Genomic DNA, 15,342 nt, shown 5'->3' on the forward strand with positions numbered 1-15,342 from the left:
TAATGCATTAGATTTTCACTTTAGCTACCTTAACACCTTATTCCTGTCCTGCTACTACAATATGTATCATCAAGAGCTTAATCATCAAATATACAGGTTATTTTTTTTTTATTTTCTAAATAACATAATGAGCTTAATATCTTAAGAGAACTCTTCTTCCTCATCTAGGATTCCCCACCTCTAGCTCAAGCTGAGAATGTAGGTTGATAAGTGTACTCCAGTTTTTGACTTCTCCAAGAAATGAGGATTTGGCTAAGAGCATTGGTACAGTTCGGTGGCCAACCCCAGCTTCAAGTGTTAGAACAACAGATTCTACACTCATTTTCAATGACTCTCCTGTGGGAATCAGTTCAGAGGTTGGATTTGTGTTTTCATTTTCATTTGACTCTTCAAGAAACCACATTTTTAGATTTTTTACATCTTTCATATTCCACAAGTCTGGAGGAATTTGACTGATCTCTTCTTCTGTTGTTTCTGCAGTTCGATAAAGGGCGGAGGTAATAGTGATTACTGTATTTATGATTATTGGTGAAACCTACAAAAAAGAAGTTGGAATAATTGGAAACGAGAAGCTAGTACAGGAAAAGGTATGCTACTTTCAGACACAAAATCTTAACGAATTATGTTACACCAACAAAATAGTTCTGTTCTCTTACTCTTCTGTTCTCTTACAGGACTCTTTCCTCACATGTGAATACGGATTTCTTTCCATAAACTACATTTTAACCTGCTCAGATTTTCAACCCCTGCCTTTCTTCCAGATAGGAGCTTTTGAAACTACATCATCCAACACCATATGTGAATACTTCAAAACTTAATTCTGTACATCAGGCTATTTTATAGTACTCAACATCCAAAAATACTGTGACATAATAGTTATTATTATTATTTTTTTTGTTTTTACATCCTAAACAGCAAAGTGACCCGATGAAGAACAGAAACAATTCACCACTTCAGTCATTCCTGATTTTTATTTATTTATTTTTTTTTAAGAAACGTATCCCACAAGCAACTTTAAAGCCTTCTGAGCAGGAAGGAGTAGAGAACTAAAAACCATGAAAATATCTACCTACTTTTACTGTCAGAGATTTAATCGTTAGATCAGCTGACTGTGGATTAGTACCCGATTGTTTCATCTCAAAGAAGAAGTCACAAGGCTGTAGTACCTACACAAAAGAGTAAAAACACGTTGAGAAAAAAAATATTCTAAAAAGCATATAATTTTAAATACCATACGTCAAAAATACTGAAAAGTTATCATTATTCGTTCTTCGAAATTAAGAGCAACCTTAACAATAATATGTGCTCCAACGTAAAGAAAAAAAGCATCAGAAGCACCATTTCAGTTATTCTCAATCATCAGAGCATCAAATGTCAACTACAGGAAAATGTACTACACTATAGAAACTATATTCTTTAGGTAAAATTTGCAGGTATCTTCAAATATACTGTGCATCATCATGCTTGTGACTTTTGAGGAGGACCAGACTTTTCAGACATTAAAAACAAAGCAAACATACTGAATAAATACATCACTAAATCACAGTGACTCAGTTATAGCTTTATTTTACAAACATTACATACTCCCATTTACCAAGGTTAACCAAAACCTACGCGTTTAACAAAGCAGGCTGATGTAAATAGTACAGCTACTAATGAAACTGTATTGACAGCAAAACTCACTCTTGAGTCCCTTACCTGAGAAGATAAGGTTGTTTTTTTAAAAATAATTTCCAGCAATGTTAATTTTGTAATCTTTCCCAGCATCTCTGTCCACATCTAAATCAGATGTTGGAGGCATAGATATACTCTGAATCACTTTTACCATCCTTTTCCCCAGTGAGTTTGATCTAACAATTTTTGGTCTATGTTATTATTTCAACCACTGCTGCTCAAATTCACTATTTTATTTATTTATAATACATTTTTGGTGGTACAATAAAGAATGAAAAATAATATATTCTTCCTTAGAGCAATGTACATGTGAGAAATGTATGGAAAGAACTTCATCATTTGCACCACTCTAAATTCAGGAGCTAGCTTGCTGAGATCTGGGGAATCTATTCACCTGGAGGACAAGTTCATCTACTACTAGTGTCCTCAAGGTTTAGGCATCATAAAATCTTCATGTGAATATGAGCCTTCAGAAATCTTACAACCTTCATAAAACATCATAGCATACATTTTCTTGCTTGACTAAATTCAGTGGAATGTCATCTGAATCTCTGGATCTCTTATTAATTTACCTGACTGAAATTATATTGTTTATGGAAAAGCTGGGTTCAGAGATTTCTTCTCTGTATTTTTCAAAAGGGGCTAATTACAATGCTACCTGCAGAGAACGTTTTATTTGACCCCTTGAGAATTTTCAATCTTGAGAACTTTCTGAATCATTCCAAGAGGGCAGATACTATTTTGAGCACCAAAACTAACGTCCTAAAACGCTTCTTCTTTCATCATAAAGATTCTGTCAGACAGATCTTCTGTTTCTACAGTCTGAGATGCGAGAATCTGGCATCTGATCATCTGATTTGAGATGTTTTTGTAAAAATGAAAGCAGGGCCGGAATGCTTTTACTTGCATTCTATAAAGATGGCGACATTTGTGCCACATTCACCATCTACAGAAATGGAAATTAAGAGATTCTGCACTGTACTGTGTCTATCAATGCAAAAATTACTTTCTCAACCACAGATTTTTAACAGATTAATGCAATCAAAGACTGTCTACCCAAGGAGTAAGATAATAGAATCATAGAATGGCCTAGGTTGAAAAGTACCATAAAGATCATCTAGGTTCAATCCCCTGGCTCTGGGCAGGGTTGCCAATCACTAGAGCAGGCTGCCCAGAGTCACAACCAGCCTGGCGTTGAATGCCTCCAGGGATGGACTTCCATGAATGTATCTGATAAAGAGATAGAGTGGAAGCCCCTATTCTTTGCAGTTACAGCTTTGTTTTGGCCTACATAGCTCCATAAAGTAGGCGAGCATTAATAAGAGCTGAAAGGACTAGTTCTTCAAAATTTATCTGCAGTTTGAGGACAGAGATATGTGGCTGGATATACTGTTTTTCTCTGATAAAATATCATTTTAGAGTTAACTGACATTTAGTCTGCTGTAGATGCAGAAAAGCTTTAAGAAGCTTCAGGAGTCAGCTGGCCAGTGACGAACAAGTCTGATTCTGCTGCCAAAATACACACAAAGCACTAATACAATGGTATATGGACCTTAACATGAAGAAATTTATGAATAGCTTACTGTAGACAATTCATAATATATACTTTCCATTCTGTCTGTGATCCTTTGTTATTCACTAACACAGCTATTTAACACAAAGTTTCAGACTGAAATTCCAAATTGACTACACTGTATCTGAAATAGTGTATTCTCACAAAATACCATTTATTTGGCTTACATGGGACATCAGAGATTATTACATTTTTACTCCTCCAGGCTCTTAATTTTTCCATTGTCATTGAAAGCAAACCTCAACGCCACAGATTAAGATGAGACTTTTTGGCTTAATACACAGAAGAGAATAAAAGCAACAATACAATGCAAACACAACATTTTATTCATATGTCCATAATAGACATTCTAATGATGAAAGCTTCAGAAGTAACTTACATTCTAGTAGCACAAGTAATACAGTGTCTTTTCAAAACAAACTGGATGTTATTAAACTCACCGTAGTAACGTTCCCTTTCCTTTTTTCTGGAAGAAATGGGCATGCTTTCACTTGTATCTCTTTAACAGCAGCTGTCATGCTATACCTTTCAGGGCTATTTTTAATGAAGACTTCACACTGTGTTGTAACCACCAATGCAGGAGCATCACTTCTTGTTAAATCAGCCACAAACACAATCTCCGGATTTTTAACAATAATGTTCATTTCCATTGTAGATACAGGCTGCACAGGTGCTTCAAAAACAAATTCGATTTGATTAATTGCTCAAAGCTTAAACTGTCATTATTTACATCTATTTTTTTTTGATTGTTTATAACATTTAGAAGTATTTTAAAGATTTAGTGCTAAGATCTAGCAAAACTGGCATCAGGAAACATGTAGATCCCTGCCAGGGGACCTGTTTCTAGACTTTACTGGAGATAAAAAACTTTTAAAGCTTTAACTGCTTTCAGACATAACAAAAAATCATGATTGTGGTAGACAAACAAATCTAGGGATTGCCAGATGTAACTCTCCTTTTCCAACTTATTTAATTTTAGAAATCAATTTTTAGGCATTTCTGAGAAGACAGAGCATCATTTGGAAGTGAAGACTGAGGGTCATAAACCAATTTTGGTGATGCAAAGAAAGAAACATCAATGCTTAAAAGAAGCTGTGCTATACACACAAAACAACATGAAAAGAGTATTATATTTTTTTTAGAGTATTATAATGCTGAATATAACTAGATATTTATTTAAATATATTTATTTATTTTCTTTTAAAAAAGTATTTCCAGCATGTACCTTGCTCTTTTAAAGGTAATGACTGCTTGAGATTTCTCTGTGCAGCAGCACTTTCTGCATTAGCCTTTAGGAATATATCTGCAACAGTAAGTAGAAATTCCATGCTTGCACAAAGGTATATCTCTTGAACAATCATGTCAAGAACAGTGCCATCTCTCCCCTGCTTATAGCTTATATCCACCATAACTTTCTTTTCAAATCCATGCTTCATTTCCACCATCCTGAAAAACCATTAAGGCAGCATTTAAGGAGACAATAAGAAAAGAGCCACAAATACTGAAAAATACTCAATTCTCTCCAGATGCAATACATTAACAAAACTGTACTTAAAAAGTAATACTGAAAACCTTAAAGCTTAACCAATGCTTTAAAACATAACAAATCAGTATCAACATAAATTCTATAAAACTTCAAAACTGACATGACTCCTGCATATTGGCAACTAAAGATGTTCATAATTTTAACAAGATAGACTATCACAATTATTTGTTTACATTTCAAAGTATCATACCTAAGTTTGTTATTCTTTGAAAAGAAAATCTTAGTCTTACTACCCACTGGTTTATTAAAGCAGTAAATTTAAAAAAACAGTAAAATGAAAGTAAAAGCAGTTTCCTTTAGCACTTAGTTACTTCAAGTTTGTCAATAGCATCTATATTGGTCTGTCACAAAAACATATGGAACAAATGGCAAATAGGAAACACAAGTCTTACTCACAAACACTGAAATTGTAACATGTACAATAAGAACTACCTACATCAAAAACAGTTGTTTTTAAAAGAACAGTAAAACAGAAATATTTGCAACTCTATGGCAAACTCCAATAAAACAGTAATTTATGTCAAAACACAGACCTTGGTGTAGCCTTCTGGATTGACTGTCTTTTATCATCTAATGTACAGTTTGCTAGCTTGACTGAAGCATTCATTGAACCATCTGATAACATTTTGACTGCAGCTGACATTAAAACTAACTTAAACTCTGCAAGCTTCAACAGGTCATCTCTCTGATCCAAATTTGTAACCTGTTTAAATGGAATGAAAATATATTTGTATGTTTGCTTACAGGAAATGGAGATTACACACAGGTGTGATATACAGCTTTATTGTAACTGGTTAGAGTTCTAATAGCAATATACTAAATGAACTCACTGATAATTCAAAAGACAACAAAAATCAGCAACATACAGAGAAAGTTCTGTTAAAAGAAAGCTTTACCTTTCTACAAGATCATTAGAGCAAGTCCGCATTAGTAAAAGGGAGACTGTTTAAAATAAACTGTCATATGTAGTTTTTGATTGTTTTTGCTGTTTTTAAGTTTAACAACATGCAGTATATGCAAAAAATGCCAAATGTGAGATATTAATTTTTTCCCATATGGCTGTATGGGACACTATGTTGTGTCTAGCCAGTCTTCAAAATCTAAACTAATACACTTTTTTACAACAAAATATTAACATACCTTTTGTCAGAAATTTGCTGACAAGTTTTAGAAGTTTAAACCAATAAAACTAAAAATGCATTCGTGCTGTGATACGTATTCTAAATCTCTCTCCACAACTTTACTTGTGTATCCACACAAGTATGTATAACTAAAAAAAGGCCTGCATTCCTCTGTATTTTTACCCCAAAACAGTCTTTTAATCAAGATTAAAAGATTTTAATCAAGATTTTAATCAAGTCAGCAAATTTGAAGTCAAATCACATCAGAGAAGCTGCCATGTATGACGTGTTACCGTTGGCCATTCATTGTCTTTCCTGATGGGTGATTTAGTTAAAATAATTGTTTATCATTTATACTGTGTTTGTTATTAGTACTAGAAATCATTCTCTCTGCTCATAAACTGAAATATTCCTGTGCATAATTTCCAGGACTCTAGGCAACCTCAAAATTATTTCTTTCTCCCTGAAACCAAAACTATACCTACCTGTTTTGAGTTTGGACTATACAGCACCAAAGTCAGGGAGTCGAATCTGAAATCCAGTTTTAGTGTTGTTTTTATTTTTACAGGTGAATGCAATTCTACTACAGCTGATGTCACGACTGTTACACCTTTCAGAAATTAGAAACACATTAAATAAAATAACTTGACAGCAAATAAGGAAAATAATATATATCCTCAAAAATCACTATAATAAACTATAATCCAATCAGGTTGAGAAAAATCACATACATTTGAGAACGTAAAATGCTGTTCATGTATCTTCTATATGCAGTTTTGACCACTTAAGATACAGGCGTACAGCTTCCTTTAATGATATACAGTACTCCATGCAGGAATGTTACTCAGAATGCAAGTTCCTACTTTGTTTTTGAGTGTGTGCTGAGCAGTTTATGACTAATGATGCCTACTCAGCAGGGATAACTTTTAGTAATGCCAGAAGTAGTCAACATGAGCCAGCAGTATGCCCCAGCAGCCAAGAGGGCAAAACTGCATTTTGGGGTGCAGAGCCAGCTGGTTAAAAGAGGTGATTCTCCCACTATATTTAGCATTAGTGAGGCCTGCACCTTGAATATTGTGTGCAGTTCTTGTCTCCACAACATAAGAAGTACATTAAGGTCCTTGAAAGCCTACAGAGGAGGACAATAAAGCTGGTAAGGGGGCTGGAAGTCATGTCCTATGAGGAGAGGCTGAGGACACTTAGCCTGTTTAGTCCGGAGAAAAGGAGGCTGAGAGCTGACCTTACTGCTCTCTGAAACTTTCTGAGAAGCAAAGAGGGAGGTACCAGTCTCTGCCCCCTGGTAACTGATGACAAGACATGCAGGAATGGCACTAAGCCACCCCATGGTAGATTCAGACTGGACATCAGGAAAAATTTCTTTACTGTGAGGGTGGTCAAACACTGAAACAGGCTTCCTGGAGAGGTGGCTGTTGCTTGTCAGTGTTCAGAAGGAATTTGGACAGTGACCTCATTACAACACTAACTTTTGATTAGTCCTGAAGATGTCAGGCAGCTGGACTAGAAGTTCTCTGATGGTCCCTTCCAACTGCACTATTTTGATCTATTCTATACTTACGACAAGACAAACTTTTAAAATACTAATAGCAACAGAACGAGCATACAGAGGAAAAAGACTAATAGAGCAACTTTCTAAAGTTAGGATGTTACCAAATCCAGGTGACAGCCTTTTATGTGCTCACTGCATTACTGCCAGAAGAGCAGTAAAACACATCATTCTGTAACACCCACTACAGCAGCCTAGTCGGTCCTAGTCATTACCATTAATGCTGGGTATGCTTCAACAAACGATGTCAAGATAATAGAGGAATACTGTTAAAAACAAATGAATCTGGCATCTTTTCATAAACGTAATTACAACAAAAAGAATAAGTTGAAAGTAATACCTAAAAAGCTAGACAACATTTGATTATAGAATACATTACCTGCAGATTGCTGTGAAGTACTGTGGATATCACTACAATGGCTAGTCGTATCTTTTGGTTCTGGTAAAGGTGGTGATGCATCTGAGCTTCCACATATATTTTCATTTAGTGTCCTCAATATTGTTGTAATGTCTTCCTGACTGAGAATTAGCTTTAAAAAAAAAAAAAAGGATTGTTATTAAACTTAGACCGTATCTATTCATTACACTTTTGGTAGCTGAAATCTAAGTTTTTAGATAAATAAATAAACAAAGTTCATCTAATTTGAATCACTAGTTAGGAGACTAAAGAAACAAGTAAAACAGTTTTCCAAAATCTACACAATTCCTTAAAGTAAATTCTAGAAATCAAAAGTTGTTCACACATTTTGTTTTTTCCACAAACGTTCTTTGCAAAGCTACAATTTAGAATTTGAATTTTAGAAAATACACATACAGTTTGACCTATAGTTGCTTAAAATTGTTAAGCGTGTTTAGTCAAAGGGTACTTCAAAACAAGGGTTACTACTTTTATTTCAAAATTTGGCAAAAAGGTTTCCTCATACATCTGACATGCTTTAAGTTTTATGACATTTAATTTAAATGAGAATGTGCACTAACTGAAGCTTGTTGTAGGTATGAGTTCTGCAGTTGGCCATGTCACTAATAAACTGACGAATAAAACCCAAGTTCTTCCACTCCATCCTTCAAAGATACCAAAAGATGCATAAAACAAGGCTATAAAAGCATACTTATTTCTAAATGGCAACAGTGATATATAGCACAAAGTCTATCTGCTGTATTGCAGATGAAATCCAGATTAGAGGAAAAATGTATTCACTTCCCTTTTCCTGTATGAAACAACAAAATCCATTCTACCTTTGTGTCTTTAGATCAAATAATAAGCTAGTGAGCATGGTTTTTTATGGACAGGAAAAATAAATCTATTTTCCATAGGTATTTTAACAGTTGCTTTCAGAAATGACTGCTTACATTCATAGGCTTGAGTCGTCCAGATATTTCAATATCGGGAACTTCATTATACCATGCAGCAGCTAAATTTCGTTCAACAACTACTTCCAGATTGAGTGGTTGCAGCAGTTGTACTTCACTTTGCAATGAGTCCTGCTCATAGTATGATCTGTGAAGAGAAACTAAGTACTCTCAGCACAACATACTACACTTATATGTTCTAACAAACATGAACACGTTTCAGTCTTTTCCTAATCTTTTTGAAAAGTGCTGTAAAACAGTCTTCATAGCTGAGTGCACTACTCCTAGAATTTCTAGTTAAAGCTTTACTCCAGCAACATCCTTTCTCTGCAGGGAGGAGATATACAGAGCATATGTCCTGCATACTAGCTTTTTGCAAGTTATGACCTCTGATCAGCTGAAGAGCAGTTCCTCCTCTCTTCAGTATTCTTCAACTGTTTGAAAATCCCCTTCCTCTTCCTCTCCTGCTCTTAATCCCCAGTACCAAAGCCCATTTATGAATGTTTCTTTACATCTATCTGCCTTTATTTATTTCCTGATAAAAACAGCTTTAAAAAAAAGGCTAAAATACCCAGTTACAAGTGGTTTAACTTGTCCCAAAGCAGTAAATAATTCCCAAATTTATTAATCTACATGACAGTCTGTAAACAGACATTTGTTTCTATTAAGAGATGTGTAGATTGCTGTTTCTCCTAAGCCATAAATTTTAATTCTTTTACAAAGTATTAATTTGCTGTTATATTTCAAGATACTACTGTATCTGGCAATAACCAACCATTAATTATTTTGATATAACAACTTCTCAAAGCTCTTCAACTGAAGTATTCCACAATGACTATAGAAATTTGAAAAATCTTGACACAATGTTACCTGTATAACTTCAGTTCGCTCAAATTCACTGTCATAGAGTCAACAACAGGTGGGAGATTGTACCAAGCTTTTGATTTAGCAATAAAAAAATGGTTCTTTACAGTGATTAGACCAAGATCAGCCACCAGGACATTCGCAGACACTGCTGATTGTGGAACTATCACAACAGGTGCTTTGATATTGATATCTAGTGCCAAACGAGAACTACGCTCTGCTAGCTCTTTTACACCTGTAGCTGCTTTCTCTGCTGCTTGAACGGTTGCCTCAGTAAGAGCTTCTTTGGCAGCTTGAAAGTTATTTATAAAAGCCTAGGAAAAAATACAGAATTTGGGAGTTTTATTAAGAATTACATTACTTCAAGAACTCTAAGAATCATAGTATTTTAAATAGCAAACCATCTAAAGATACTGTTTTAGCTAAACACTTTTTCTGAATTCCTTAGTAGGATAATCTCTCCCAGAATATGACAAAATATGCCTATATAAAAATAAAATTCCATACTAAATATCTGATAAGTCAGATGGCAACAGCAATGATCTTGTAACATGACTTGTATGAATTATTTACTCATTTGCAGTGTAAAAGATAGATTTATTTAGCAGAATGTATAGAAAAAGCATTCATTTTCATGGCTTAATACTTATATTTCATCACCACAAAACAGTCCATGTATCTATAATTTGCCACAGATCATTAAAAAAAGGGATAATATCAGCAAATATTACTGCTTAACCATCCACTCCACAATAATGAAAATATAGAGAAGAAAAGTAAATAGTTCAATCATATATTCAGCAAAGGTTTTACAAGATTACAAGAGTTCTAACACAAATGGGCACCATCTTACATGGGATGCTTTATCCTTTTCTAGATTTGGCAATGTTGTTTGCATGCTAAGGAACATCAACTGGAAAATTTAACTTACCAAAATAGAAGAAACAAACTTGTTGACAAAAACTACTTGAATACACCCAACTGTTAGGCTAATACTATTGTCAACAACATCCATATCTGTATATGCAATTCCATCTGTAGCATTCATATAAGATATCATTTTGAAGTTGAAGACTTCTTTTCCCGTGATGTAAAGAGCCTTAGGAAGAAAAACAGAGCACCTCCAATGTAAAAACTTATGCTAGAGAAAACAAATTCCAACATAGTATCTCACGCTTCTAACATTTTTAGTTTAAATACCTTAACAGTAAATGAAACAAACAAACAACATCATCATCTTTGAAATAGCTGAAAATATTCAGTTAGAATTTCATCTTGAACAATTCTTTTGATTGAGCCTAATAAGCAACCAGGAATCACAGTTGCACAAAATCGACAAAATTTTGGTGTAACAATACTGGCTATGGAGAGAAACAAGTCTGCCTGTAGAAAATAATGCTCCTAGCAAACATAGAAAAAGTAGATTTCACAGTTCAGGTCAATTTAGCATCTATAATCCATTCATAGATCAATGATACATGCAAATACATACCTTTTTATACAATGCCATCTCATCAGAATCCATGATAATGATGTTCTTTAATTTTGCAGTCACTTCTGTTGCTGTTTTTTTCATGATCACTTGGCTATCCAGACCTTTAAAAAAATTGACATACAAGATCTAGAGATTCTTCTGGTTACAAAGTTTTGTGCCTCTGTTATTAAAATTTTATTCTTACCTTCAATGTGAATTTCAGCTATTCTGTGTTTTTTCTCTCTAATAAAGACACGTAAACAGGACAAATCCGCACAGATATTGAGGTCGATAACATCTTCATACTTTGATTTTTTTGATGCTGTAGGAAATACCAAAAAAAAATGCAGCTCTTCAAGGAGGAGACAAAAATAATTTTTCTTCAAGAAGAGACAGAAAATTTAGTACCCCTTCTCTGAAGTCTAGAAAGTCTACAGTGTGGACAAGATGCACAGCACACATTCTAACAAGTAGGACAGGAAGGAATTGATTGCATATACAGTGATCGTTATGTGTTTCACAAACTTTGGTATACAACATCAGTATTTTATTAACTGAAATACATTTTATATATATCCACATGGCACAAAGCAAAATTAGAAATACTGTATTCAGGACTAAGCAGTTTACTTCAAATAGCGTTAACATGATAGCTGCATTAATATACTCTTCTACCTGTTCTATTGATGAGTCATTTCCAACTAATGGTCTTGTTTACATAATGAAGGAGATTTTTTCCTGTATCTGTGCTCAATTTCCTAAATCCAAGTTTTAAACAGCTTTTCAGATGAGATATTTCATCTAAGTATTGCATGTATGTTAAGGCCTTCTCAATCCTTAGACTCAAACTACAGTTCCATAAATATATTAGGTTCAGTCATACGATTTTATTGTACCTTGCTAACAAAAGAAAACTCCTCAGCCAACAACTATCCACAGTAAAAGTTTAGTCTGCAAAGTTATACAGGAGTGGGGGAGAAGGGAAGAGCATCACCTAAGAAAGTCTATTTTGTTGCTGTTCATTACAAGGCTTTTCAAGCACTTTGGTGTTTGCTTTCATAGCAAAATGATTCAAAAATAAAGAAGCGCTGAATCATCTGTTCACAGTTCAGTAAACCACAGACCAGAATCTGTAAGTTCACAGAACATAATCTGTACACAAATGTACCTTGTGTCCAAGCATGTCCCAGTACAACTGAAATTAAAACCCACCATGAATTAAAACGATCTTACAGAAAAAATAAGAAAAAATATAGTTGAAGAATTTTTTTTCAACAGAACAATTTTTCCATCCTTTATTTCTTTGTTCTATTGTTCAATAGAGTCCTACAAAACACTTTCAGAAAAAGAGCTGAGAATCTAAAATTCTTACTAATTTGATGGAACATTTAGAAATCATCAACTGAAAGACACTGTGTAACATTACTACCGCTTTTTCCACATCCCACCCCAACTGAACTCTCATCAATCCTAAGGCAAATACCTTTCATCTTCCACTGTACCCCCTGAAAAACAAAGGCTACAAACCTTATGTTCCCCTGTTTTATTTATAACCTGTTGTGCCACAGAGATCATAATTACCTTTCCTTTCATAATGTTTAAACAATTAACATAACTTATTTCATTTAAGTGCATATGGAAAACAATTACACGAATCCCCAAAAATGCTGTGCACCCAAAAGCTTGCTTATTTTTCCCCTAATATAGGTATTATTTCAGTCTCGAATTTTTCTTCAAAAAACACAATCAGGATACTATTTCACCTGTCTCCCGTAAGAAAAACATGAACCCTTAGTAACATTGTGAATTAGTCACTATGAGTCACTGAGTATGAATATTAGCCACTGACTACTAGACTTACAAACGCAGAATCATAGAGTGGTTAAGGTTGGAAAAGCTCTCCAAACTCATCCAGTACAACTGTCCCCTATCACCAATACTGCCCACTAAACCATGTTATTGTGCCAAATATTTCTTTGTAGAGGCAGCAACCTTCTCGACAATCTCATCAAATTTTGCAAATGTGATATTGGGATTTAAGAATATAGAACTAGTACAGAATTTTAACTCAAAATGCTTGTCAGAATTCATGTCAGTGAAGGAGGGCAGCCTCAGAAAGATCTCACCAGTTTACCAGGTCAGTCAGATGACAGAGCTCCTTGAAATCGCTTACACAAAAGCGAGTATTAAAACACTTTAACAAGAATCATCTTGAGAATTATCCTCTGCCCTAGTTTTTGTCTGTAGGGTGTGGTGTTTTTTTGTTTTGTTTTGGGGTATTTCAATTATAATTTTTTACTATAAATAGCAGGTATCTAATTGTTTTAAAATTAATAGAAAGAAACAATTGCAAAGATCTCAGAGAAGTCCTTCTCACAGCAGAAAGGAATATTATTGACATACTGCTGAGGATTTAATGTAAGTATTAATTTCAAAGCAGCTCCCAGACACAAGAGCAAGCAAGGGAGGTGATCTGGTTGTTTGTTGCTGCTCCACATTATCAACAAATCAGACACATCAAATTCCTGGTGAGAGAATGGTAGGACTGCATGACAAGCAAGTTATTCACAAGAGACTGATGTTCCTCAAACAAAGAGGATAAATTAACTGTAAGGAAATCAAAAGTCTCAATTCATCCCAGAAAAAGAGAATTTTTTTATATTTTTATATGCTATGTGCCTTGAATAGACAAAAAGAAATCAATCATAATTATTACTGAATAGACAGGTACTTATCTTTTGCCTTGTCCAAGGCATAAGTGACAGAAAACACTTAGAACATGGAAGGAGATGAGATGAACCTTACTGCAGTAGCATAATTCCTTCAGACCAATATTATTGGATAATCGACTGGTCCGCATCCCTTTCAGGATGCAACATTTCTTCTGAATGCCAAAGAAGGTGAGTAGCCCTAAATTTATATGTACAAATCAGGTACCTACAAGAGTACCAGGTATCTTTGATAAAGAGACTCACCAGATCACTTGTAAATTGCAGGAATTTATGTGCTACTTATGTGTCCCTGAAAACATGGTAATTGATATTAATGAACTATATTACCTGCATCTCATAACAAAAGATTTTAAATGCTCAAATCCAGCTTCCACTGAGCAAGGACCATCTATTTATTACACTACAAACTAAATCCAAACTCATGTGCAAGTTCATACATCTAAAGCAGTAAGTCCAACAAATTATGCCAACAAAATTGGTGCCAGATAGAATTTATTCATTCAGCAACTGAGTAGCTCACTAATAAACAGACCTGTCCTGGAGCTTATGAAATGCATCAGTGTCTATTTTGTATTCACATCTACAGTCAGTGTTTACATATTAATAAATTGCTAAATGAGTAGATTACAAACCTAAACTAATAAAAATATTTTTATGATAGGAACAAAGATGGTGAACAAAGTCATCTCACTGAATAGTTAAATTCACATTGTGCTATAACTTTGAAAGCACAAAATTGTCTAGAATGCATTCAATACACTTATTAGCAAAAGTTTTCATCTTTGTGCTAAATTTTCTAACCCATCAAGATCTTTATTTCCTTAATTTTTATACAGATCTTTTTTTTTTTTTATAAACGTTGTAATGCAAAAATATTTATTATATTGCAGAACACCATTAGGAATATAATTTTCAATAAGCTACTATTTAACACAGTTTATCATAACTAAGCGAATTTGAAGACAAGTACTCAAACAACATGCTTATTATTTCTACCTCAGGAAATGTCAACAGCTGCAGCAACTACCTTAGATCATTTAATTATACAGTTATTTCTCTGCTACACTCTTCCAGCGAAGGAGTAACACCATACCCTTGCTACTCAATAATAATCTGCTAGCTAACATTTTTATCACCATCAAAATTAGAAAAACTGTGAAGTGAACTTATAAAAAAATAGCAAATATGTCTGTTATCTGTCTGTCTTAGAGGAGGGAAGAGAAAAGAAAGACATAAAAAGAATAAAGAAACTTACTTAATTTCTTAAGAACATCCTTCTTCTCCTCAATTTTTTCATGAACTGGTTCTTCTGCAACTTTAGTTTCTTGTTTGGGTAGAAGATTGTTTAGATAGTTCATGGCATTCAGGAGAGTTTCAGTATGCAGATGAACATCAAGAGAAGAAAAGTTCACCTGAAAGAATAATCAGATTATTAATTAATCAG

The 15,342-nt window shown here is 34.2% G+C and overlaps 1 protein-coding gene across 7 annotated transcripts in view; it reads right to left on the reverse strand.

Annotated features, from left to right (window-relative positions):
• VPS13A (vacuolar protein sorting 13 homolog A) overlaps positions 1 to 15,342 on the reverse strand; it is a 121,294-nt gene that overhangs the window by 58,377 nt on the left and 47,575 nt on the right. For all 7 annotated transcript variants that reach the window (XR_010827995.1, XM_066989087.1, XM_066989086.1 and 4 more), the window contains exons 29-41: positions 15,154 to 15,310; positions 11,372 to 11,488; positions 11,185 to 11,288; positions 10,624 to 10,791; positions 9,699 to 10,006; positions 8,829 to 8,976; positions 7,858 to 8,008; positions 6,400 to 6,524; positions 5,327 to 5,496; positions 4,473 to 4,693; positions 3,688 to 3,920; positions 1,074 to 1,166; positions 179 to 535 (exon numbers count right to left, since the gene is read on the reverse strand). Coding sequence is in view for 6 of the 7 variants with exons in the window: in XM_066989087.1 (XP_066845188.1) it covers positions 179 to 535; positions 1,074 to 1,166; positions 3,688 to 3,920; positions 4,473 to 4,693; positions 5,327 to 5,496; positions 6,400 to 6,524; positions 7,858 to 8,008; positions 8,829 to 8,976; positions 9,699 to 10,006; positions 10,624 to 10,791; positions 11,185 to 11,288; positions 11,372 to 11,488; positions 15,154 to 15,310 (2,352 nt within the window). In the remaining variant the exon portion in view is untranslated. The remainder of the gene's footprint in view (positions 1 to 178; positions 536 to 1,073; positions 1,167 to 3,687; positions 3,921 to 4,472; positions 4,694 to 5,326; positions 5,497 to 6,399; positions 6,525 to 7,857; positions 8,009 to 8,828; positions 8,977 to 9,698; positions 10,007 to 10,623; positions 10,792 to 11,184; positions 11,289 to 11,371; positions 11,489 to 15,153; positions 15,311 to 15,342) is intronic.

This window comes from Anser cygnoides, chromosome Z (assembly GCF_040182565.1).
Source record: "Anser cygnoides isolate HZ-2024a breed goose chromosome Z, Taihu_goose_T2T_genome, whole genome shotgun sequence".
In the NCBI taxonomy this organism is placed as follows: Eukaryota; Metazoa; Chordata; class Aves; order Anseriformes; family Anatidae; genus Anser; species Anser cygnoides.